At 38.5% G+C, this 26813-nt stretch overlaps 2 protein-coding genes across 10 annotated transcripts in view; one reads left to right on the top strand and one right to left on the bottom strand.

The window, feature by feature from the left end:
• The window catches only part of LOC126952183 (uncharacterized), a 75726-nt gene that overhangs the window by 47375 nt on the left and 1538 nt on the right, over positions 1–26813 (top strand). The window lies entirely within an intron of this gene.
• USP45 (ubiquitin specific peptidase 45) overlaps positions 1–26813 on the bottom strand; it is an 82558-nt gene that overhangs the window by 39310 nt on the left and 16435 nt on the right. For all 9 annotated transcript variants that reach the window (XR_007724816.1, XR_007724815.1, XM_050786576.1 and 6 more), the window contains exons 6-8: positions 17533–17675; positions 17052–17147; positions 12296–12426 (exon numbers count right to left, since the gene is read on the bottom strand). Coding sequence is in view for 7 of the 9 variants with exons in the window: in XM_050786576.1 (XP_050642533.1) it covers positions 12296–12426; positions 17052–17147; positions 17533–17675 (370 nt within the window). In the remaining 2 variants the exon portion in view is untranslated. The remainder of the gene's footprint in view (positions 1–12295; positions 12427–17051; positions 17148–17532; positions 17676–26813) is intronic.

Below are 26813 nucleotides of genomic sequence, written 5' to 3' on the forward strand. Positions count from 1 at the left end.
AAATAAAGGACTATAACTTGATCTCCCTGTGAATATATTTTTTACGGACTTGATAATTAAAATTCCTCTGTATTAATTTAATAGAAAGATGAGGTACTATTCATGGAGACACTGACATAGGAAATATGTGGTTGATTCAGTTACTTTAAAAAGTAATCTACAGTAAACTCTAATGCTAAAATGAACATTTTGCCTTAAGAAGCAGACAAGTATTAAATCTAGAAAGTGTCCTGACCTAAGATGAAGAAATAATTGTCAAAACACAAAAGAATGAGAATAGACTATAGAAGACAAATTCACAACTATTGATGATATTTATAACATATCTCATGTGATATACAAAACAGCACTGTTCAGGAATTTATAATTAATATAAGTTCTACTTTATGCTTGAGAAAACTGAAGAACAAGCTAAGTGCCACTAATGTAACTACAGGTCTTTTGACTGAGTGCAGTACTTAATTATTTTTAATTATTATCTTATTTTTGTGAGACAGAGTTTCACTCTGTCACCCAGGCTGGAGTGCAGTGGCACAAACTCAGCTCACTGCAACCTCCGCCTCCCGGATTCAAGTAATTCTCCTGCCTCAGCCTCCTGAGTGACTGGGACTACAGTTGCCTGCCACACCTGCCATCGTGCGTGGCTAATCTCTGTATTTTTAGTACAGGTGGGGTTTCACCATGTTGGCCAGGCTGCTCTCGAACTCCTGACCTCAAATGATCCACCCACCTCAGCCTCTCAAAGTGCTGGAATTACAGGCATAAGCCATCACGCCCGGCCAAGTGCAGTACTTTCAGCATTATTCTTCATTATCTCAGGATAAATATTCATCCTAATAATACAAAGAAAGTGAGTCCCTGACTGCTAAAACATTAACTGGTAGTCAATCTAGCCTGTAAGAGGAAACACCACTCCAGACATTCTTGCTAACTAGCAGCACATAGCAACATGCTGACAATACTTTATTACCTTGATGGGCTTCCCTACCTGCACGTGGTGTCCAGAACCTACCTCCTAGATTAGAGATGAGGACAGAAATCAAGATGGACACATATTCTAATCCTATCTGGACCTCCACAGCTGGCATCAGGAGAGGCAGAAACTGCAGAACCCTGCACTTATGCTGTACACTCCAAGGAAGGCCAGTGAAGTAGCAGACGACTAGAATAGGGAGCAGGAGAATCCTTTAGAGATCTTCACTAGCCAAGGGGTAGGTAGGAGGAGGGGGCAGTTTATGGCTTTCAAAACAGACACACAAGAAGGAAATCATTCCTCAACAAAGAGAAACGGCTTCCACCATGTCTCTGCCTATAGCTCCATCTCAACCACTGCAAAAACTATTTACTGCCTTCTAAACCACTGAAGAAAATTTAATAAACTTAGATTTGCTTTTTCTTTTTTACCTAGAAATGGGCAAAAAAAAAATCACAGGATGATTTATAGACTCTATGATGGAGCCCGTCTGAGCTACCCACATCAAGAGAGACTTTCAAACCTATTAAAGGATTAAAAGAGAAAAATCACCAAACATGTGAAAATATTCAGCCTATTCAAAATAAGGGGAACACTAAGGATTCCCAGGAAATGTACTTTAGTAAAAGTACTGCCATGAGAAAGAGGAGAGGACTTTTGAAAACCTCAAGGCATAAGAGAAAAATACATGTACAAGCATAAATTATGAGACTGTCAAGAAAAAGAAATTTAATCCACTTCTATGTTCATCACAGTGCTATTCACAATAGCAAAGACATGGAATCAACCTAGGTGCCCATAAATGGTGGATTGGATAAAGAAAATGTGGTCCATATACACCATGGAATACTACACAGCCATAAAAAAAAGAACAAAATGATGTCCTTTGCAGCAAGCAACATGGAAGCAGCTGAAAGCTGTCACCCTAAGTGAACTAATGCAGAAGCAGAAAACCAAATAAAACAAACAAAAAACACAAAGTTGAAAACCTCGCTCCCAAATAAGGCTCATCACAAGTGGTCAAAGTGTCTGATAATCACCACTGTAATAGAAACTTCAAGAGACTGGTTCACGTACACACAACATGAATAAACCACAAATTTTACCAAGTGAAAGAAGTCAGATAAAAAAGAGTACACCCTGTATGATTCCATTTCTATAGAATTCCCCCAAATGCAAACTAATCTACTGCAACACAAACACAGGTAAGGGGTATACCACCCAGGGATGGAGTTTAGGGGAGAGGTTCCAGAGAAAGGGATTACAAAGGGGCCCCCAAAACTTTGGGGGGTGATGGATACATTCATTATATTGAATGAATATACGTATACACACACACACACACACAAAGTGTATAGATATGTCAAAACTTATCCAATAGTATATTTTTCAGCGAGACGGGGTGACAGGAGTGCAATGACACTAACAGCTCACTGTACACTCAAAACTCCTAGGCTCAAGTGATCCACCTACCTCAGCCTCTAGAGTAGCTGGGACTACAGGTGTGCACCATCACAGCTCTGGCAAATTTTTTTTTTTCATAGAGTTTGAGTCTCCCTGTGTTGTCCTGGTTAGTCTCAAACTCCTGGCCTCAGGCAGTTCTCCCACCTTGGCTCCCAAACTGCTGGGATTACAGGTGTGAGCCACTGTGTCTGGCCGCAATAGTACACTTTAAATATGTACAATTTACTTTATGTCAAATATACCTTAGTAAAGCTAGTCAGAATATCCACCAATATAATTTACTATTCCAACAGACAAAAAAAAAAAAAAAAAAAAAAAACCATGATTATTTTGATATAGAAAAAGTAATTTTTTAAAAAATTTATTATTATTATACTTTAAGTTGTAGGGTACATGTGCATAACGTGCAGGTTTGTTACATATGTATACTTGTGCCATGTTGGTGTGCTGCACCCATCAACTCATCATTTACATCAGGTATAACTCCCAATGCAATCCCTCCCCCCTCCCCCCTCCCCATGATAGGCCCCGGTGTGTGATGTTCCCCTTCCTGAGTCCAAGTGATCTCATTGTTCAGTTCCCACCTATGAGTGAGAACATGCGGTGTTTGGTTTTCTGTTCTTGTGATAGTTTGCTAAGAATGATGGTTTCCAGCTGCATCCATGTCCCTACAAAGGACACAAACTCATCCTTTTTGATGGCTGCATAGTATTCCATGGTGTATATGTGCCACATTTTCTTAATCCAATCTGTCACTGATGGACATTTGGGTTGATTCCAAGTCTTTGCTATTGTGAATAGTGCTGCAATAAACATACGTGTGCATGTGTCTTTATAGCAGCATAATTTTTAATCCTTTGGGTATATACCCAGTAATGGGATGGATGGGTCATATGGTACATCTAGTTCTAGATCTTTGAGGAATCGCCATACTGTTTTCCATAATGGTTGAACTAGTTTACAATCCCACCAACAGTGTAAAAGTGTTCCTATTTCTCCACATCCTCTCCAGCACCTGTTGTTTCCTGACTTTTAAATGATCACCATTCTAACTGGTGTGAGATGGTATCTCATTGTGCTTTTGATTTGCATTTCTCTGATGGCCAGTGATGATGAGCATTTTTTCATGTGTCTGTTGCCTGTATGAATGTCTTCTTTTGAGAAATGTCTGTTCATATCCTTTGCCCACTTTTTGATGGGGTTGTTTGTTTTTTTCTTGTAAATTTGTTTGAGTTCTTTGTAGGTTCCGGATATTAGCCCTTTGTCAGATGAGTAGATTGCAAAAATTTTCTCCCATTCTGTAGGTTGCCTGTTCACTCTGATGGTAGTTTCTTTTGCTGTGCAGAAGCTCTTTAGTTTAATGAGATCCCATTTGTCAATTTTGGCTTTTGCTGCCGTTGCTTTTGGTGTTTTGGACATGAAGTCTTTGCCCATGCCTATGTCCTGAATGGTACTACCTAGGTTTTCCTCTAGGATTTTTATGGTATTAGGTCTAACATTTAAGTCTCTAATCCATCTTGAATTAATTTTCATATAAGGAGTAAGGAAAGGATCCAGTTTCAGCTTTCTACTTATGGCTAGCCAATTTTCCCAGCACCATTTATTAAATAGGGAATCCTTTCCTCATTTCTTGTTTCTCTCAGGTTTGTCAAAGATCAGATGGCTGTAGATGTGTGGTATTATTTCTGAGGACTCTGTTCTGTTCCATTGGTCTATATGTCTGTTTTGGTACCAGTACCATGCTGTGTTGGTTACTGTAGCCTTGTAGTATAGTTTGAAGTCAGGTAGCGTGATGCCTCCAGCTTTGTTCTTTTGACTTAGGATTGTCTTGGAGATGTGGGCTCTTTTTTGGTTCCATTTGAACTTTAAAGCAGTTTTTTTCCAATTCTGTGAAGAAACTCATTGGTAGCTTGATGGGGATGGCATTGAATCTATAAATTACCTTGGGCAGTATGGCCATTTTCACGATATTGATTCTTCCTATCCATGAGCATGGTATGTTCTTCCATTTGTTTGTGTCCTCTTTTATTTCACTGAGCAGTGGTTTGTAGTTCTCCTTGAAGAGGTCCTTTACATCCCTTGTAAGTTGGATTCCTAGGTATTTGATTCTCTTTGAAGCAATTGTGAATGGAAGTTCATTCCTGATTTGGCTCTCTGTTTGTCTGTTACTGGTGTATAAGAATGCTTGTGATTTTTGCACATTAATTTTGTATCCTGAGACTTTGCTGAAGTTGGTTATCAGCTTAAGGAGATTTTGGGCTGAGACAATGGGGTTTTCTAAATATACAATCATGTCATCTGCAAACAGGGACAATTTGACTTCTTCTTTTCCTAACTGAATACCCTTGATTTCTTTCTCTTGCCTAATTGCCCTAGCCAGAACTTCCAACACTATGTTGAATAGGAGTGGTGAGAGAGGGCATCCCTGTCTTGTGCCACTTTTCAAAGGGAATTTTTCCAGTTTTTGCCCATTCAGTATGATATTGGCTGTGGGTTTGTCATAAATAGCTCTTATTATTTTGAGGTACGTTCCATGAATACCGAATTTATTGAGCGTTTTTAGCATGAAGGGCTGTTGAATTTTGTCAAAAGCCTTTTCTGCATCTATTGAGATAATCATGTGGTTCTTGTCTTTGGTTCTGTTTATATGCTGGATTATGTTTATTGATTTGCGAATGTTGAACCAGCCTTGCATCCCAGGGATGAAGCCCACTTGATCATGGTGGATAAGCTTTTTGATGTGTTGCTGAATCCGGTTTGCCAGTATTTTATTGAGGATTTTTGCATCGATGTTCATCAGGGATATTGGTCTAAAATTCTCTTTTTTTGTTGTGTCTCTGCCAGGCTTTGGTATCAGGATGATGTTGGCCTCATAAAATGAGTTAGGGAGGATTCCCTCTTTTTCTATTGATTGGAATAGTTTCAGAAGGAATGGTACCAACTCCTCCTTGTACCTCTGGTAGAATTCAGCTGTGAATCCATCTGGTCCTGGACTTTTTTTGGTTGGTAGGCTATTAATTATTGCCTCAATTTCAGAGCCTGCTATTGGTCTATTCAGGGATTCAACTTCTTCCTGGTTTAGTCTTGGAAGGAAGAGTGTAAGTGTCCAGGAAATTATCCATTTCTTCTAGATTTTCCAGTTTATTTGCGTAGAGGTGTTTATAGTATTCTCTGATGGTAGTTTGTATTTCTGTGGGGTCGGTGGTGATATCCACTTTATCATTTTTTATTGCGTCGATTTGATTCTTCTCTCTTTTCTTCTTTATTAGTCTTGCTAGCGGTCTGTCAATTTTGTTGATCTTTTCAAAAAACCAACTCCTGGATTCATTGATTTTTTGGAGGGTTTTTTGTGTCTCTATCTCCTTCAGTTCTGCTCTGATCTTAGTTATTTCTTGCCTTCTGCTAGCTTTCGAATGTGTTTGCTCTTGCTTCTCTAGTTCTTTTAATTGCGATGTTAGAGTGTCAATTTTAGATCTTTCCTGCTTTCTCTTGTGGGCATTTAGTGCTATAAATTTCCCTCTACACACTGCTTTAAATGTGTCCCAGAGATTCTGGTATGTTGTATCTTTGTTCTCATTGATTTCAAAGAACATCTTTATTTCTGCCTTCATTTCGTTATGTACCCAGTAGTCATTCAGGAGCAGGTTGTTCAGTTTCCATGTAGTTGAGCGGTTTTGATTGAGTTTCTTAGTCCTGAGTTCTAGTTTGATTGCACTGTGGTCTGAGAGACAGTTTGTTATAATTTCTGTTCTTGTACATTTGCTGAGGAGTGCTTTACTTCCAATTACGTGGTCGATTTTGGAGTAAGTACGATGTGGTGCTGAGAAGAATGTATATTCTGTTGATTTGGGGTGGAGAGTTCTATAGATGTCTATTAGGTCTGCTTGCTGCAGAGATGAGTTCAATTCCTGGATATCCTTGTTAACTTTCTGTCTCGTTGATCTGTCTAATGTTGACAGTGGAGTGTTGAAGTCTCCCATTATTAATGTTTGGGAGTCTAAGTCTCTTTGTAAGTCTCTAAGGACTTGCTTTATGAATCTGGGTGCTCCTGTATTGGGTGCATATGTATTTAGGATAGTTAGCTCTTCCTGTTGAATTGATCCCTTTACCATTATGTAATGGCCTTCTTTGTCTCTTTTGATCTTTGATGGTTTAAAGTCTGTTTTATCAGAGACTAGTATTGCAACCCCCGTTTTTTTTTGTTCTCCATTTGCTTGGTAAATCTTCCTCCATCCCTTTATTTTGAGCCTATGTATGTCTCTGCGTGTGAGATGGGTCTCCTGAATACAGCAGACTGATGGGTCTTGACTCTTTATCCAGTTTGCCAGTCTGTGTCTTTTAATTGGAGCATTTAGTCCATTTACATTTAAGGTTAAGATTGTTATGTGTGAACTTGATCCTGCCATTATGATATTATCTGGTTATTTTGCTCGTTAGTTGATGCAGTTTCTTCCTAGCCTCGATGGTCTTTACATTTTGGCATGTTTTTGCAATGGCTGGTACCGGTTGTTCCTTTCCATGTTTAGTGCTTCCTTCAGGGTCTCTTGTAAGGCAGGCCTAGTGGTGACAAAATCTCTAAGCATTTGCTTATCTGTAAAGGATTTTATTTCTCCTTCACTTATGAAACTTAGTTTGGCTGGATATGAAATTCTGGGTTTAAAATTCTTTTCTTTAAGAATGTTGAATATTGGTCCCCACTCTCTTCTGGCTTGGAGAGTTTCTGCCGAGAGATCTGCTGTTAGTCTGATGGGCTTCCCTTTGTGGGTAACCCGACCTTTCTCTCTGGCTGCCCTTAAGATTTTTTCCTTCATTTCAACTTTGGTGAATCTGGCAATTATGTGTCTTGGAGTTGCTCTTCTCGAGGAGTATCTTTGTGGCGTTCTCTGTATTTCCTGGATTTGAATGTTGGCCTGCCCTACTAGGTTGGGGAAGTTCTCCTGGATGATATCCTGAAGAGTGTTTTCCAACTTGGTTCCATTTTCCCCCTCACTTTCAGGCACCCCAATCAGAGGTAGATTTGGTCTTTTTACATAATCCCATACTTCTTGCAGGCTTTGTTCATTTCTTTTTCTTCTTTTTTCTTTTGGTTTCTCTTCTCGCTTCATTTCATTCATTTGATCCTCAATCGCAGATACTCTTTCTTCCAGTTGATCGAGTCGGTTACTGAAGCTTGTGCATTTGTCACGTATTTCTCGTGTCATGGTTTTCATCTCTTTCATTTCGTTTATGACCTTCTCTGCATTAATTACTCTAGCCATCAATTCTTCCACTTTTTTCTCAAGATTTTTAGTTTCTTTGCGGTGGGTACGTAATTCCTCCTTTAGCTCTGAGAAATTTGATGTACTGAAGCCTTCTTCTCTCATCTCATCAAAGTCATTCTCCGTCCAGCTTTGATCCATTGCTGGCGATGAGCTGCACTCCTTTGCCGGGGGAGATGCGCTCTTATTTTTTGAATTTCCAGCTTTTCTGCCCTGCTTTTTCCCCATCTTTGTGGTTTTATCTGCCTCTGGTCTTTGATGATGGTGATGTACTGATGGGGTTTTGGTGTAGGTGTCCTTCCTGTTTGATAGTTTTCCTTCTAACAGTCAGGACCCTCAGCTGTAGGTCTGTTGGAGATTGCTTGAGGTCCACTCCAGACCCTGTTTGCCTGGGTATCAGCAGCAGAGGCTGCAGAAGATAGAATATTTCTGAACAGCGAGTGTACCTGTCTGATTCTTGCTTTGGAAGCTTCCTCTCAGGGGTGTACTCCACCCTGTGAGGTGTGGGGTGTCAGACTGCCCCTAGTGGGGGATGTCTCCCAGTTAGGCTACTCAGGGGTCAGGGACCCACTTGAGCAGGGAGTCTGTCCCTTCTCAGATCTCAACCTCCGTGTTGGGAGATCCACTGCTCTCTTCAAAGCTGTCAGACAGAGTCGTTTGCGTCTGCAGAGGTTTGGGCTGTGTTTGTTATTGTTTACTGTGCCCTGTCCCCAGAGGTGGAGTCTACAGAGACAGGCAGGTTTCCTTGAGCTGCTGTGAGCTCCACCCAGTTCGAGCTTCCCAGCAGCTTTGTTTACCTACTTAAGCCTCAGCAATGGCGGGCGCCCCTCCCCCAGCCTCGCTGCTGCCTTGCCGGTAGATCACAGACTGCTGTGCTAGCAATGAGGGAGGCTCCGTGGGTGTGGGACCCTCCCGGCCAGGTGTGAGATATGATCTCCTGGTGTGCCTGTTTGCTTAAAGCGCAGTATTGGGGAGGGAGTTACCCGATTTTCCAGGTGTTGTGTGTCTCAGTTCCCCTGGCTAGGAAAAGGGATTCCCTTCCCCCTTGCGCTTCCCAGGTGAGGCGATGCCTTGCCCTGCTTCAGCTCTCGCTGGTCGGGCTGCAGCAGCTGACCAGCACCGATCGTCCGGCACTCCCCAGTGGCTGAACCCAGTACCTCAGTTGAAAATGCAGAAATCACTGGTCTTCTGTGTCGCTCGCGCTGGGAGTTGGAGACTGGAGCTGTTCCTATTCGGCCATCTTGCTCCACCCCCAAAAGTAATTTTTAAAAATCCATTTCTTGATAAGAACTCTCAGAAAAAAAAGAAAAACTAAGAATAATTGGGAATTTCCTCAACCTGATAAATATCAGGAATAAGGCAAGACACCCATTTCACCATTCCAACATTGTATTGGCAGTCCTTTTTCATTTTTTTTCCAAGAAGAGTCCTATTGCAATATGTATTGTATTGGTTGTCCTTGCCAGTGATATAAAATGAGAAAAAGATATCAAATGATACAGATTGGAAAGAAATAAAACAATCTTCATTTGCCAATGACATTATTGTCTATATAAGAAATACCAACGAATCAGCAAAAAGCTAATAGAACTAGTAAAGCAAGTTGGGTAGGGTAGCAAGAAACAAGGTCAGCATACAAAAATCAACTGTATTTCTGTATACTGACAATGAACAATTGGAAAGTGAATTTTTTAAAAAGAGTACCATTTACAATAAATAGCATAAAAACATGAAATTCTTAAGATAAATCTAACAAAACAAATGCAGGATTTGTATGCTGAAAACTATACAACCTTGATGAGAAAAATCAAAGACCTAGAAAACTGGTAAGATATCATACATTAAAAGATTCAACATTGTTAAGATGTTGATTCTCCCCAAATTGATCTACACATTCAAAACAATCCCAACTGACAATCTGATTCTATACTTTACATAGAAAAAAAAAGGACCAGTCGGGTGCAGTGGCTCATGCCTGTAACCCCAGCACTTTGGGAGGCCAAGGCAGGCAGATCACCTGAGGTTGGGATTTCAAGGTCAGCCTGAGCAACGTGGAGAAACCTGTCGCTAGTAAAAACACAAAATTAGCCAGGCATGGTGGCGGGCGCCTGTAATCCCAGCTACTCGGGAGGCTGAGGCAGGAGAATTGCTTGAACCCAGGAGGTGGAGGTTGCAGTGAGCCAAGATCATGCCATTGCACTCCAGCCCGGGCAACAAGAGTGAACCTCTGTCTCAAAAAAAAAAAAACAAAAAAAACCTGGAATAGTTTGAAAAGGATGACCAAAATTTGAGAACTCCCATTACTCAATTGCAAGACTTACTATGAAGCTACAGTAATCAGGACAGTGTAGGCTTTGGGGTAAATACAAGACATACAGATCAATGAAACAGAATATAGTTCAGAAATAAACCCAAACACATATGGCTTAAATCTTTACCTGATTACCTGGCCGGGCACGGTGGCTCACACCTGTAATCCCAGTACTTTGGGAGGCCGAGGTGGGCAGATCACAAGGTTAGGAGATAGAGACTATCCTGACTAACACGGTGAAACCCCATCTCTACTAAAAATACAAAAAATTAGCCAGGCGTGGTGGCGGGCGCCTGTAGTCCCAGCTACTCGGGAAGCTGAGGCAGGAGAATGGCATGAACCCAGGAGGCGGAGCTTATAGTGAGCAGAGATCGAACCACTGTACTACAGCCTGGGTGATAAAGCGAGACTCCGCCTCAAAAAAAAAAAAACAAATTTGTCTAATGCATACTTCTTTTAAAAGTAAACGCCATAAAACAAACAAAAAGAAAGCAATTTAAAACTTTTCCGCCAAGCATGGATGCTCATGCCTGTAATCCCAGCTACTTGGGAGGTTGAACAGGGAGGAATGCTGGAGCCCAGGAATTCGACTATGATCAGGCCACTGCACTTGAGCCTGGGCACAGAGCGAGACCCTGTCTCCTAAAAAATACAAAAAATAAATAAAACTCTTCAAATAATGTTTGATCTAGTTATTCTATTTCTAAGAATTTATCCTACAGATGTACTTCCGCAAGTACAGTATATACATACAAAACTAAGTTATACACACACGTACTAACATGGAAAAAATATACTAAGCAAATCAAGCAAGTTGCAAACGATTTGCATATGCCTGTGTATGTATAATCACTTTTGGAAAGAATCAGATAATAGTTACTTCTGAGGAGTATAGAGAGGAGTTTGAATTTTTACCTATGAGTGCCCATTATTTAATAATAATTTTCAAAATGCTAATAAACCTTTATAACCAGGAAGAAAATTATACAAGTTATTTCTGGCAAAGTCAGAAACAAATTTCTAAAGCATACAATGCCCTAATAACTTTGTTTTAATTTCAACTTTTATTTTAGATGCAAGGGGTACATGTGCAGGTTTGTTACCTGCAGGTATATTGTTTGATGCTGAGGTCTGGGGTACGAATGACCCTGTCACTCAAGTACTAAGCATAGTATCCAACAGCTAGTTTTTCAACCCTTCCTCCCTCAACCTCTCCCACCTCTAGTAGTCCCCAGTCTCTATTATTGCCATCTTTATGTCCGTGAGTACCCAATGTTTAGCTTCCACTTGTAAGTGAGAACATGTGGTATCTGGTTTTCTGTTCCTGCATTAATTCCCTTAGGATAATGGCCTCCAGCTGCATCCATGTTGCTGCAAATAACATGATTTCATTCTTTATTATGGCTGTGCTAAAAACTTTTTAACTCTGCGAAACACTCATGCCTCTGAGACTTTTGCAGGTTTTTTGGTCTTCAGGCTTTGAAGAAACATCATTTGCCAACCAAATGAAACATACACTAAGCCCTCTATTTTGGACTATATATAAAAATCATGGCTAACATTACTAGTTTTAACTAAAATGAGATTTTAAAGTCTATAAATATGCAAAAATGCAAGCTCATATTCAAATAATTTTCCTTCTACATATTTCAGTAACTGTGGACTGGACTAGCTTGTGAATTCCATGAGGACAGGGTGCATTTGTGATGCAATATACATTGTGTACCCCTGAATTCTAGCAAGTAACTCATAAAAAGCAAGCTCTGAATTTTTTGTATAAATGAATACATGAATGCATTAAAGTCAAGTCAGTTCTTTTATGCACACAAGGATTTGGTTTTTAAACATACTGTAATACCTTGAGAAATTCACTTAAATTCTATTTGCCTCACAGCTCATCTTTTAAAATAAGAAAGCTAGATTAGATGATCTTACAGTACTTTCTAGATTTTACAACTCTATGATTTTCTTACTTTATGGTACTACAATAAAGGCATCCAAGTCAGGATAGACCTCTATTTGATTCTCAGCTTTTCACTCAGACTAGGTGAGCCATTTAATTTCTGTGTCTCCATTTCCTTATATATGAGCATAATCTGCTTCTTCTGAGGACTGAGATATAATTTTCATAAAGCATAGAGCTACAACTAATAAATGTTAGTTCTTTCTCTTGATAGTCTGGGCAGTAATAGCAAAGTTACAGTAAGAATGACTATTCATGTTAAGTGATAAATACATTAGTATTTTGTAACTCATAATTACTTATATTAAAAATGTAGATGCACCCACTTCTGACAAAGCTGATTAAAAAGAACGTTAGGAGAAAGTGGTCCTTTTTCAGTCTCCTTCATGCTGTGAAGAAACAGGAACAAGGCTGAGGTCAGTGGTCCAGGCCTTGAAAGTTCCACCACTAACGGGTCCTTTAAAAACATGATCAACTCTATGTCAGAAATGTACAGTTTAAAAATAACATACTAAAAATCTCAGTTACACTCTCCTTAAATAACAGCAACTAAATTCCCCCGATTGTATTAAGAAACTTTATTATTTCATAAATAAAATGAATATATAAAAATGGAAAACAGAATACCTGCCTTGAAAAACACAGGTATTTTCATATCCTCTGCCCTTTGCTTAATAAAACTATTAGCTCCAACTAAAGTCACCAACCTTTAGTTGCTTCTCACTGTCCTTTAATGTACTCTCCTGTAAAATCACTAATCTACTTAATATTTGTAGATTATTAAATAATGTATGATTATTTGTGTATGATGTATGATTGATTATACAACTTTCTTTTCCCCAAATATTTTACTAGTAAAATAATAATGTGGAATCACGTGACAAAATCAGCGTAACATCTGCCTCTTTTAAAGGGGAGAGACATAAAGCTTGACAAAGCAGCTAACATTGGGTGAAGGATTAACCCATTTAATTCCAGAATATTTTTTCCCCCTAGAAATCTGGTTTCTAAAGTATTATCCCCACCAATAACACTTTCTCCTAAAGGACAAGGAATAGAAAGGACATCCCAATATAAACTCAGGACATTAAAGAATGTTATCTTCTAAGACAACTATTGAATGTGTTTTCCTATTCCTGTATTCATGAAATAACTGTTACATATGTAGTTCATACCAACTATCCTTAAAAATCCACTATCATCACAGGAAGGACAAGCTATAATTTTCCATAGCTTTTTTATTGTTAAGAGACAGGGTTGCCCAGGCTGGTCTTGAACTCCTAAGGCTCAAGCAATCCCCCCTCCTCGGCCTCCCAAGTAGCTGGGATCACAGGCATGAGCCACCACACCCAGTGAAAATTACAGAGGACTCAAGACAGACTTTTGGTTTTTTTGAGACGAAGTCTCACTCTGTCACCCAGGCTGGAGTACAGTGGTGCAATCGGCTCACTGTAACTTCAAACTCTTGGACCCAAGTGATCCTCCTGCCTCCACCTCCTGAGCAGCTGGGACTACAGATGCATGCCAGTATATCCAGTTAATTTTTAAAATTTTTGTAGAGACTGGGGTCGGTGGGCACTTTGTTGCCCAGGCTGGTCTTAAACTCCTGGCTTCAAGTGATCCTCCCACCCCGGCCTCCCAAACTGCTAGGGGATTACAAGAATGAGTCATGGGGCTCGGCCTTCCATAGCTTTTGAATGTCAAAAGTGCTTTTCTGGGCTGGGTGCCATGACTCACATCTGTAATCTACACACTTTGGGAGGCCAAGGTGGAAGGATCACTTGAGCCCAGAGTGGGAGGCCCGCTTGGGCAACACAGGGAGACCCCGGCTCTGCAAAAAAAATTTAAAAATTAGCCAGGTGTAGCGGCACGTGCCTGTGGTCCCAGTTACTCAGGAGGCTGAAGTGGGAGGATCCCTTAAGCCCGGGCTGCAATTAGCCATGATGGCACCACTGCACTCCAGCCTGAGTGACAGAATGAGACTCTGTCTCAAAAAAAAAAAAAAAAAAAAAAAAAGTTTTCTCTTCTGCTGTAAACCTAAAACTGCTCTAAAAAATAAAGTCTATTTTTTTTAAAAGTGTTTTCTGCCATGTTAACTGAAAGTTACCTCAAGGGTCAAAAGTAAAATCTAAGGTAATTTTAAAGTTCAAGTACCAAGTTGCACTTCCCCTTTTCCCAGTGAAAGTATTTTTTAGACAGAATAAAAAACCTTCAGAATAAGATGAGGAAATAACCTTAGTTTTAAAAACTACATTTAGACCTGATACAGTGGCTCACGCCTGTAATCCCAGCATTTTGGGAGGCCGAGGCAGGCAGATCACTTGAGGTCAGGAGTTTGAGACCAGCCTGGCTAACATGGTGAAACCCCGTCTCCACTAAAAATACAAAAAAAAAAAAAAAAAAAAAATTAGTTGGGTGTGGTGGCATGCATCTGTGGTCCCAGCTATTCGGGAAGCTGAGGCAGGACAACTGCTTGAACCTAGGAGGCGGAGGTTGCAGTGAGCGGAGATTGTGCCACTGCACTCCAGTCTGGGTGACAGAGCAAGACTCCAACTCAATAAATAAATAAATAAATAAAAAAAAAAAAAAAAATACACTTAAACTTTGAAAATAAAAGTTTGCTGAAAACGCAAGAAGGATGAATTTCACACACAATGTTGATAGAAGCCAAATGCAAAAGAATGTACATAGTAAGATTCCATTTAGATGCAGTATTAAAGCAGGCAAAACTAATCTATCCTGTTAGAAATCAGGTTAGTGGTTACTCATGTGGGTTAGGGAAGTAGTGAATGGAGGGGGAAGTTGAAGGGGCCTTGCAAATGCTGGTAAGGTTACTTGAGCAAGGTGTTAGTTACACAAGTGTGTTAGCTGTGAAAATTCATCAAGCTATACACTCATAATATACATTTTAAAGAATATTTTCATTAAAAAGTTTTCCAAACACATTGTTGACATGCACATAAATATTAAATTGAATCCAGCAGCATATAAAAATATCATAACTAACTGGGGTTTGTAACAGGAATACAGGATAGGTTTAACATTTAAAAAGGAATCAATGTAATTCACCACATTAACAGAATAGAGAAGAAAAACCATATGATCATCTCAATAGATGTGGGGAAAGCATTTGACAAAATTCAACATCCATTCTGATAAAAGTTTCAGAAAACTAGCAGTAGAAGGGAATGTCTTCAACCTTATAAAGAACACCTCTGAAAATCCTACCTTCATATGTAATAATGGGAGAAGGCTGAGTGCTTTTTCCCCTAATTTTGGGATTAAGGCAAGGCTGACTGCTCCCATCATCTCTATTCAACACGTTACTGGAGGTCTGAGCCAGCACAAAAAGGTAAAGAAAAAGAAAGAAAAGGTATATAGACAAAAGACAAAGATAAACTGGCGATTCAAAGGGCAGTAATCTACTCAAAGAGTAGTCCCACAGCTCAGGTCAACTTTATGCCCTAAAAATCTAAGACGTAAGATTGAAATTACCCTGTTAGAATGATACAAATCTAAAGTTATCAACTACAGTATCTAACTGCCATATAGCAATCATGAGACACAGCTCTGCATGTCAAATATTTAAACTCAACATCCAATCGCATTTAATAGGAAATCACATTTAATAGGTCTTTTTAAATGACTAGGCAATAACTTCCCTTTAGTAGTTTCAAGGATCTCACTACACTTTATTTAGAATAGGGCATTGGAATCTATCATTAAATTTTTAAGGGGCTGAACAAGAAATGTTTACAGGCTGCCTTTCAACTATACATACATATATATATGGTAAACATATGTATAGTAAATATATATATGGGGGTTATAGATACAACAGTATGTTATATATATAATACTATCTTTCAAAGCTATATATATATATATATCTCAGTACTGTCTTTCAAAACTGCCTACTGAGAAAAACAATCTAAGATTACTAAGCATTTTTAGAGAGCTAAGCATTTTTAGAACTCTTCTTTGTTTTCAAAAGTCAGATCATGAGTTATACATATACGGTCTTACACACACACAGACACGCTGAACAATTTCTCACTAAAATTATCCTTACTAGTATAAATACCGCCCCTCCCCCCCGGCCCCAGCCAAAGCCCATCAGAAACACACCTATCGTTAAACTAGGTGGGTTTATTACTTGTGGCAGTGAGGGAGATCACACAGCATGGGGAACCACAGGGTGTCCTAGTAACAGGGCGCTATAAAGAACCTACCCAGGATTTAGGCTTTGGTTGAATAATCTGAAGGTGGGTTTCAGGAAGCAGAGGTTTATTCTAGAGTGAATGCCCTCAGAAAGCGAGGGTAAATCTATTATTGAACATCTCAATAAATCTTACATATCGTGGCAGTTGGTGGGGGAGACTAAAATGAGGATAAATCTCTAACTAGTAAAGTAGCAGTCATTCATTTCTCATTTTGGCTGAAGGAGGGTGTTTGAGATTTTCTAAATGGCAAAGTGACCTTGCTTTAGACAAAATCATGAAGTGGCCTTGCTTTGTCTCATTTCATCGTAGTCTCAGAGAAACCTAGTATCAGATTATTATTCTGTGAGATTATCTGAATAACATGGCCTAACTGTGGGTGCCAGGTCAGCTTCTGAATATCAGGGGCTGCTCTTTTTTTCATCTTTCTCACTAGCTTAAAAATCTATCATCAGGCTAGGCTTCAAAACACCTTTAGACGCTCACTATTAAAATTTTATCTCCCTTTAAAGAATAAAAATGCTAAATTTAAACAAATGTCACCAGAAACTACAAAATAGGGGTCATAGGCATTTTGCTCAATAGAAGTCAAACCTCTTTTGTTTCTTCCAGTATGTTTGTTTTAAAGTTGTCTTGGTATCTTTTTTATTATTTGACCCATGGCATATTGGAACCATAACATACCCTAAAGTTATGATTTTAGAAATTTTAAATCTGATTATTTTCACAGAATGCTTTTAAATTATTTTTTAAGTCCCCTGACTACTATCTTAGTTGACTGATCTGTGAATTAGGAAAAAAGATTTTGGTAACATCAGTGGCTCATCTGAAAGCAGCTATTATTCAAACAGTTACTACTCACCAGCTGAGAGTCTGAGGAAGGAAAAATCTTGAGTTTTGTACTACTTTCTTTGATCTCATTCATCCGATCAGTAAGAGTATAAGTCTGTGCCAAGTTCTAAAAGAAAACAAAATTAAAGTCTTCAGATTCAGTTAAAATATGCCTCTAATTTTATGGAATACACTCTCAAATTTCATCTAGCATAGCAAAAATGTCTATTTCAAAAAATATTAAGATTTAGTTGAGTACATTTTACATTTCGTAAAGGTCACTATTACCGATAAAGCCATGGTAAAATACACAGAAGACCTTTCAAGAAGCACTGTGTGAAAATAAGGTACATATATACATATGGCGATGGCCCAAGATAGCATAAACAAAGGAAAACAGAGAAATTTCTAGAGGAACATTTAGCAGTCATTTGACAGTCTACAGGTGAGCCAATGACCATATAAATTAAGAGAATTTTTTACATATTACAGAGCTTTCTGATGACTCTTACCTGCATGACTGCATTAAAAAAGCAAGTATTTCCTAAATTTGTAATTCCTCTTACAGATGATAAACTTCGGCCTTTTCCTCCCTTCTTTATTTCATCTGTTTCACATTTTTCTTCACAAAGTTTCATGATTCCAGAAAATGCACCTACAAGTTAGAGAAAAAATAACTGACACATGATGTAAAGTTAAATATATGTCATTTAACATAATTTATATACATTAATTAAAATTAAATTTAAAATAAGATTGTCTCTCTCAATCAGTATTCCTGAAGGGGAAGAATATAAACACAACTGTCTTTGGTTTTATATTTCATTGCTAGAGAAATTAATTTAAACTTTAGTATACAGATCTGTACCTCACACTATATTACAGAATAAATTGTAGATGAATTTAAAAGCTAAATGTAAAAGAACAGTCGAGAACAAGTAGAAAAGGTCTAACTTCTAAATACCATTCCCCATGATAAGGAATAAGGACTTCTAGGGGAAAAGGCTGATTCTTAACCCGGGGTAGCAAAGATGCAAAATGATCCCGTAACATTTTGCCATGCCAGAGAATAAGGAAGTGCTCAAAAAGTGTGATTGGGAATAAGTCAAAATACACAGGGATTTTGACCAGGCTCGTTCAATTCAGGATAATTTGACAATAAAAATAAGTAAGGGTAGTATAATAGATTATTATTCACAGAATGAATCTGAATTGGTAACAGATTTTTAAGTGAGAAAAAGTAGGGAAGAGACTTCCTTATAAGAGAATGCCAGCTAATAGAAGAAATGACAGAATTAGGCCAGGCGTGGTGGCTCAAGCCTGTAATCCCAGCACTTTGGGAGGCCGAGACGGGCGGATCACGAGGTCAGGAGATCGAGACCATCCTGGCTAACATGGTGAAACCCCGTCTCTACTAAAAAATACAAAAAAAAAAAACTAGCCAGGCGAGGTGGCGGGCGCCTGTAGTCCCAGCTACTCGGGAGGCTGAGGCAGGAGAATGGCGTGAACCCAGGAGGCGGAACTTGCAGTGAGCTGAGATCCAGCCACTGCACTCCAGCCTAGGCAACAGAGCAAGTCTCCGTCTCAAAAAAAAAAAAAAAAAAAATGACAGAATTAGGAAAATCACCATCCTATAGTGGCAATTTTTGTATTATTCTTGCAACATTTCTGTTAATTTGAAAATGTTCATATTAAAAGTTTAAAAAAAATCAATAGAACCACATTGTAATACAAAAAGTAAAACACCTAAGTGTATGACACGTAAGTGCATGTTTTGTGCTTACAGATTTGTATAATTAATGCAGATTTGAAAATTACATTAGGCTGGCCATGGTGCCTCAGGCCTATAATCCCAGCACTTTGGGAAGCTGAGGCAGGTGGCTCACTTGAGGTCAGGAGTTCGAGACCAGCCTGGCCAACATGGTGAAAGCCCATCTCTACTAAAAATACAAAAATTAGCTAGGCGTGGTGGAACGCGCGCCTGAAATCCCAACTACTCAGGAGGCTGAGGCATGAGAATCGCTTGAACCTGGGAGGCAGAAGTTACACTGAGCTGAGATCAGGCCACTGCACTCCAGTCTGGGTGACAGAGTGAGACTCTGTCTCAAAAGAAAAAAAGAAAATTATATTATCAGTTCATGTTTACTAATATGAAAACAAAGAACAATTCCTAACATTTACTGACATGGGTGACTACATGTATTTAGCAGATTACTCTCTGAATCAAAATTATGATAATTTGAAGTTTGACAAGAAATTCCCAAGTTCTGAAATGTTTTAGTTTTAACTAGATGTTCTTTTAAATTCCCTTCAGCCCTCAGATTTTTTCTTTTTAAAAAAACAGTGTCTCACTTTGTAGCCCAGGCTGAAGTGCAGTGGTGCAATCTCAGCTCACTGCAATCTCCACCTCCCAGGTTTAAGTGATTCTCATGTCTCAGCCTCCCGAGAAGCTGAGATTACAGGTGCCCACTACCACACCCAGCTAATTTTTTTTTTTTTTTTTTTTTTTATAGTAGAGAAGGGGTTTTACCATGTTGACCAGCTGGTCTCAAACTCCTGACCTCAAGTGATCCAGCTGCCTCGGGCTCCTAAAGTGCTGGAATTACAGGTGTGAGCCACTGTAGCCGGCCAGCCCTCAGATTTTATAGTTCATTACAATTACATGTTTTTTCACCCAATACTGACATGCTGCCTTGCATTACTAATTAACTTTTAAATATTTGGCTGACTGATGGAAATAGGGGAACGTCTCTTACTATTGCTCTTCCTGCCAAAGGGGTACAGCACTGGGGGGACTGTTCATGATAAAAATTCAAAACACATAAAAACCTGCAAGATTAAACAGCAGAACTAGTAGGTTAGCTTCTTACGTCTCTGACAAGTTAAGAGGAAATAAATTACGACACCTGCCCTACTTCTGTAAACAGTATTAAAGGAGATGAACTGGAGTGGGAGTGGCCCTGTTCTAAGGAGCAGGAAGTGCTGGGATTGCAGGTGTGAGCCACTGTGCCCAGCAAACCTATTTCATGGAAAAGAGTTTTAAGTTCTAACAACTTTTATCCTGTGCTGCAATAGTTTTTATAAACCCTATTAACTGGCTTCCCCCCTTATTCCTGTTTTTTTTATTCTTTTAATGTTATTGGTTGTTACTGGAATCTGTTGTCCAGATATTAAGGAGTTGTTTTTAACTCCCAACTCCAGAATCCTGAGTTAAAGCAGAAAAGAACTAGCAAGATAGGTCTCTTCTCCCGTCCTCCAAATATTATAATAAATAAGAAATAAACCCCACACTAGAGCTTGGGGGCAAAGGCCAGCACAATCAATGAAGTGGGTCACTGAAGTACAAACACCAGACATGGAAAAAAGGAAAAGGGGGAAGAGGCCAGGTAGTGTTCAAATGAATATAAAAGCAAATGAAAATAGCCAGTCAGTACTTAAGAAGCACTACACAAACAAGAGGAACCCTGATATGGATGCTGGCTGGGTTTCCAGACAGAACAGTCTGCCTCTTGTTTATATCTGAGCCTGTACATAGAACCTAGAATAGGAAGGGTTCAGACTCTCATTATTGCTGTTGCCAATAGATGGTTTCATAGTGATTTCTGAGAGATTTAAGATGGGAGAGAAATTAAATCCAAGCATTACTCAATTTTTTCAGGCTGTGAACTCTGATTTTACATTTAGAAAACTCAGTCTCCAACAGGTTAAGTGATTTGCCCAAGATCACAATGATAATCTTCTGATTATAAATTCATTATCATTTTATCACCTAAATTCTCTTCAGTGATTTATGTACAATGAGAAGAATTATAAAAAACAGTAGGACAAGATTCTCACAGATTTGGGTATATGCAACCCTAAACAAATATGACTCCTTAAAAATATCGTCTTTAACTTTTTTTTTGGCTTCTTCCAAAACATGAAACAGACTTAACATTCTTAATAAGTGTTGCCACAATATTTTTTTAGCTTATTAACATGAAAACAATGTCTGGAAGAAATAACCTACAGATAATAACTATACATGTTTTATATACTTATGAAATATATATACACATGACGCCCATTGGGCCTGTTTTAAAAAACATTAAAAAATACATATATACACAGACACATTATTCACTTGGGAAAATACTCCTGGAAATAAATTATATTTTAATCTTGCAAAGACACATAACATTTTAAAAACCATAATATGCAAATGATTTATGTATCTGTGTGCCACATTTATCCAACAGTTTTCAAAACATCTGGGATGGAATCCCAAAGTAAACAATGTTCATAAGACCATCTGGACAAAACTGCAGGCAAAATAAAGCATAAACATATGGAAAAACAGATTTTTCCCCCTCCCTTCAGCGGTAAGGGATGACAAATGTCAAACCTAGATATATCCACGCTTCACTGTGCGATGCTTTTCAGCACCACCTGGCTCTCCATGCATAGCCACCAAATATGGACAGCACTGCCAGAAAGAACATACCCACAGGGCAATGGCAATAAAAAGAGTTTATTTCATGGTTAAATAGCCACTTCACACAAGTGGCAAGGGTCTGTTTGTTGACTTTTACATGTAAGTCTGTGAGAAAATATTTAAAAATATGCTATTAAACAGATAACATAATTTAACTAGAAAATACAATAATTTTTTTTTTTTTTTTTTTTTGAGATAGAGTCTTGCTCTGTCTCCCAGGCTGGAGCGCAGTGGTGTGATCTCAGCTCCACTACAACCTCTGCCTCCCAGGTTCAAGTGATTCTCGTGCCTCTGTCTCCCGAGTAGTTGGGATTACAGGCGCACACCACCATGCCTAATTTTTTGTATTTTTAGTAGAGATGGGGTTTCATCACATTGGCCAGGCTGGTCTCGAAATCCTGATCTCAAGTGATGTGCCTGCCTCGGCCTCCCAAAGCACTGGGATTACAGGAGTGAGCCCCCGCACTTGGCCAGAAGAACATCTCTAAGAGTTATTTAAGTGTTTTACTTAAAATAAAAGTGCGAGTCTTAAATTTTACTAAGTAGTACATTTATCAAATGTAACAACTTAAATTGATTTATCAATGCCCTTTGTGTATCAGGCACTATATGAACCACTATAACTGTTTACACCCAATTTCTTATTTATGACTGGAGTATAAAGAATTGATACATAGTGAACAGCAGAGACTTTAGGTCTTAATTTTTTTTTTTTTTTCTTTGAGACAGAGTCTCAGTCTGTTGCCCAGGCTAGAGTGCAGTGGCACAATCTTGGCTCACTGCAACCTCTGCTTCCTGGGTTCAAGCAATTCTTCTGTCTCAGCCTCCTAACTGAGATTACAGGAACCACCACCATGCCTGGCTAATTTTATATTTTTAGTAGAGATGGGGTTTCACCATGTTGGCCAGGCTGGTCTTGAACTCCTGACCTCAGGTGATCCACCCTCCTTGGCCTCCCAAAGTGCTGGGATTACAGGCGTGAGCCACCATGCTCGGCCAAGCCTTAAATTTATGATAACTAATATCTCAGGAAAATATTTGGAAACTAAATATACTTGTAGTACATGTGTTTACTAAGAAGCTGTCAACTGAGAGTTTACAATTCTAGTTTAAAACAGGGATGTCTGAATCAGTCTCAATTATTTGACATTCATGCAGGTATGTATGTATGTATGCATGTATGTACGTATGTATGTATGTATTTTGAGACGGAGTTTTGCTCTTGTCGCCCAGGCTGGAGTGCAATGGCATGATCTCGACTCACTGCAACCTCCACCTCCCAGGTTCAAGTGATTCTCCTGTCTCAGCCTCCTGAGTAGCTGGGATTACAGGCATCCACCACAATGCCCGGCTAATTTTTGGTGTTTTTAGTAGAGATGGGGTTCCACCATGTTGGCTAGGCTGGTCTCGAACTCCTGACCTCAGGTGATCCACCCTGCCTTGACCTCCCAAAGTGCTGGGATTACAGGCACGAGCCATGGCGCCCAGCCTGTATGTTTTAATAAAAAGCAATTTATAGCTTCTACTGAAGAACTATTTTGATCATTTTGTTTTCAGAGATAACAAAGCTTTTCTCAATCTGGCAGTGCAAACATTTTAGATCATATTAAAAACTCTCTTCTTCCTTTATAAACACAGAACCAAATACAATAAGGAATGAACTTCCAGATGTTTTTAAGTATGGTAAAAGAAAGAGGACAAAGCTGCTACGACAATAAAGACAAACTACACAAAATTTTTATTATCATTTATTTTCTTCTCCTAAAGGCTTACCCACACCTACAAAAAAGTGGTCCATACAGTCAAAAAGGTAATCACAGAGTTTCCAGGCTAGGTTATTTTATTAAAAGGGATTTATCTCACCTTTGGAAATAAATCAAAACTAATAAAAAATAAAAGCAATTAATTTACTTATCACTTCTATATTACTAACACTGTCATCCTTTACATAAAAAAGTATCAACCTAGAATGCAAAGAACGTTGAGAGCACACTTCCAGCACTTTTAAGTTTTTAAAACTCTTACACATCTCTGTAGTTTACCTTTAAGCCTATAATCTGAGTCCTCAAAAAGTAGCTGATTGAGTAGGACTGATAGGTTTTGTATGTACCTCAAGTCTTCTAAGACAAAACTGGTTGAAATACCAGCAAAGCAAACACAAAACAAAACAATAGAAACAACAAAACAACTTGTCTAAGAACTTTTAAAAAATCTTAAGATATTACCTCAAATTTTTCTAGCATAAAAATGACTACAACACTTAGAGATCCTATCACTATCTTTTTAAAAACTGAGTTCAAGGCCGAGTATGATGGCTCACGCCTGTATTCCCAGCACTTTGGGAGCTAAGGCAGCAGGATCACTTAAAGTCAGGAGCTCCAGACCAGCCTGGCCAACATGGTGAAACCTTGTCTCTACTAAAAATACAAAAATTAGCTGGGCATGGTGGTGCGTGCCTGTAGTCCAAGGTACTCAGAAGGCTGAGGCAGGAGAATCGTTTGAACCTGGGAGGTGGAGGTTGCAGTGAGCTGAGATCATGCCACTGCACTCCAAACTAGGCAACAGAGTGAGACTCTGTTTCAGAAAACAAACAAACAAATAAACTGAGTTCAAGGATATTAAACCATAAACATAAAAAAACTCAAAGTACAGCAAATTTTAGGTGAGTATCTTTAGAATCTTGGAGAGCAAAGACTTTCAAAGCATATTAACCCAAAGGTTAAAAACAGAAAAGACTAATGACCTGGCAACAATTACATTAAAAACTTTATTATGGCAAAACAAAACTGAACGATAAAGGTAAATATGGAATTATGGGCACTATTGTCAACTATACCCTTTGTACAAGCTTTCTGGAGGGCAGTTTTACAACAGTAATCCAAATTTATACTTTGGCCAAGAAATTCCAAAAAATTTTCACCTACAAAATAAAAGAGCAAATACACAAAGATACAGCTTTGTTTATCACAGGAGAAAATTGAAAACAACCAATAGTGGGTTTGTTGTGAAGCAACATTAAATTGGTGTCTTTCTTTTCCCAAAGGTGTATTTGTGAATTGCCTTGGTTAAACCAAAAGTGGGGAACACTGGTTCTTCCCTTTCTTTCCATAGGCAAGGGGGAAGAGAACTTATTTTGCATTTAGAGTTTCAGAGCGTATCTCCCTTAAATTGTCACCTCTGATAACTGTCCCCGTGTCAGAACTGAAGCATTTCAAAGACGAAATGAGGTATACTGCTGGTTAGTGTTGAGGGAAGATTCAAACCTGGGCAGTCTAGCTTCAGAATTCACTCACTTAAACATTATCTACTGTCTGTTATAATAAAGATGGTGCAATTTATAAGTGTGACAGTAGTTTAAGACACTAACAAAAGGACAGTGGTGATATGAATAGAAAAGCCATTACTCTTAAGTAAAAGCTGTATGTAATCAATTGCTGCATGTAATCGATTGCTGCATGTGTTTTGTGTTTGGATTTATAGCGTTTTAAATCGTAGTTTGTAGCAGCCCTTCTCAAATGAATCCTTAAAAAATTAGGCCCTAACATCCTAGGTACCCACTGTACGCAATTAACTTCTCCCTATGTGTCTGGAAGAGTACTAATTATGTGACATCTTTGGGAGAACTGAGAAAATTGTCACTCTAATAATTTTACTGTGTTTTGTAGTTCAGATGAGGAACCCCAAATTAAAAACCCCAGAGGTAAAAATAAGTTGCTCTTAAAATGTCATTATCTTTTTGAGCCTAGCCCCTTGTATAAACTGAAACAACTATTTTTAGTGCTTATTTTTGAAAATGCAAATTTCTTAGAAACATGACTGTCACTTTAGAGAACTGTATTACCTCTTTAAAAAAACAGACAAAAATAAATAGAGATAGGTCATGCTATATTGTCCATACTAGTCTTGAACAACTGGCCTCAAGCAATCTTCCCACTTTAGCCTCCCAAAGTGCTGGGCTTACAGGCATAAGCCATACATGTGCCCAGCGTGTATCACCTTTTTTTAAAGTATTAAATAATAACCAAATTGTTACTGAAACAGGTCATAATATTATCCTCAGATGGAGTTTCAGATCCTGAACATACCACCACTTACTTTCTTATTTAAAAAAAAAAAAAAAAAAAAATACAGCAAACTCATCCTTCATAAATCCCACATAATTCATGTCTATTGTACACCAGGAGCACAAGCTTAATAAATTCAGCAGGATATAGTATTTTGTCTTCTCTTTAATCTTGTTAAAAATGGCATCCCATCAGTATTAAAATTATGAGCCAAAGGTATTGGTTTAGAAAAGAACATGGGATTGTCAGTCATCTATTTCACAAAAAATAAACCAATATTCAACTACATTATTTCACCAGGAATTCCTATATTCTCTAAATATGTGTAGAACACTTCGTGACATTTAAAAGACTATTAAAGTAAGAAATCTCATGAGCCTTTCAGAGGACACTGGCCCACTTTAAAAAAAAAAATTTTTTTTCAAGCAGGTTTTAGGTTCACAGCAAAACTGAGCATACGTTAATGGGGATTTTCATATCTCCCCACCCCAACACATGCATGGCCTCCCCCCTTATCAACATCCCCCACCAGAATGGTTCATTTGTTGTAACTGATGAACCTGCACTGACACATCATTATCACCTAAAGTTCATAGTTTACATCAGGGTTCACTCTTGGCAGTGTACGTTCTATGGATTTGGACAGATGCAGAATGACATGGATCCAGCATTATAGTAGTAGTTTTATTGCCCTAAAAAATTATCTGTGCTTTGCCTATTCACCCCTTCTCCTCAACCCCTTGCAACCACTGATTTTTTTTACTGTCTCCAAAGTTTTCTGGTCTACTTTTTAATAATACCTATATCTGGGTGGGACTCACAAAAATGCTTATTTGCCTATTTTCAGTCTTGCATTATATATGACCTTTTTATTACATGTATGGGGAAGGGGGTGGTAGAGGGAGTTTTGTTTCTATAAGCAAATCCTAACATCAGATGTGAAATCTACACAGCTGTAAGCATTCTTCTGGGAACCTGAGCTGGGGTTCATCTCAACTGCTTAATGCAATTACCTAAACCAGTCATGTAGTATTAATGTAATCTGCCCATTTCTACAGCTGAAAAGAAGTTTAATCTTTAAAGAGCCAGTAAAAAGAGACAACTTGCTGCCCCAGAATTCCCCTAGCTAGGAACCAAATAATAATTAGCTTGCCAGTTTATTCTCAAAATCAACTAACTTCCAGTTAACCATTTGCCTTATAAATCTTTACTGTCATATGATAAATTGATATTAACATAATAAATGGGCAGTTAT

The sequence above is a fragment of the Macaca thibetana genome, chromosome 4 (genome assembly GCF_024542745.1).
Source record: "Macaca thibetana thibetana isolate TM-01 chromosome 4, ASM2454274v1, whole genome shotgun sequence".
Lineage (NCBI taxonomy): Eukaryota > Metazoa > Chordata > Mammalia > Primates > Cercopithecidae > Macaca > Macaca thibetana.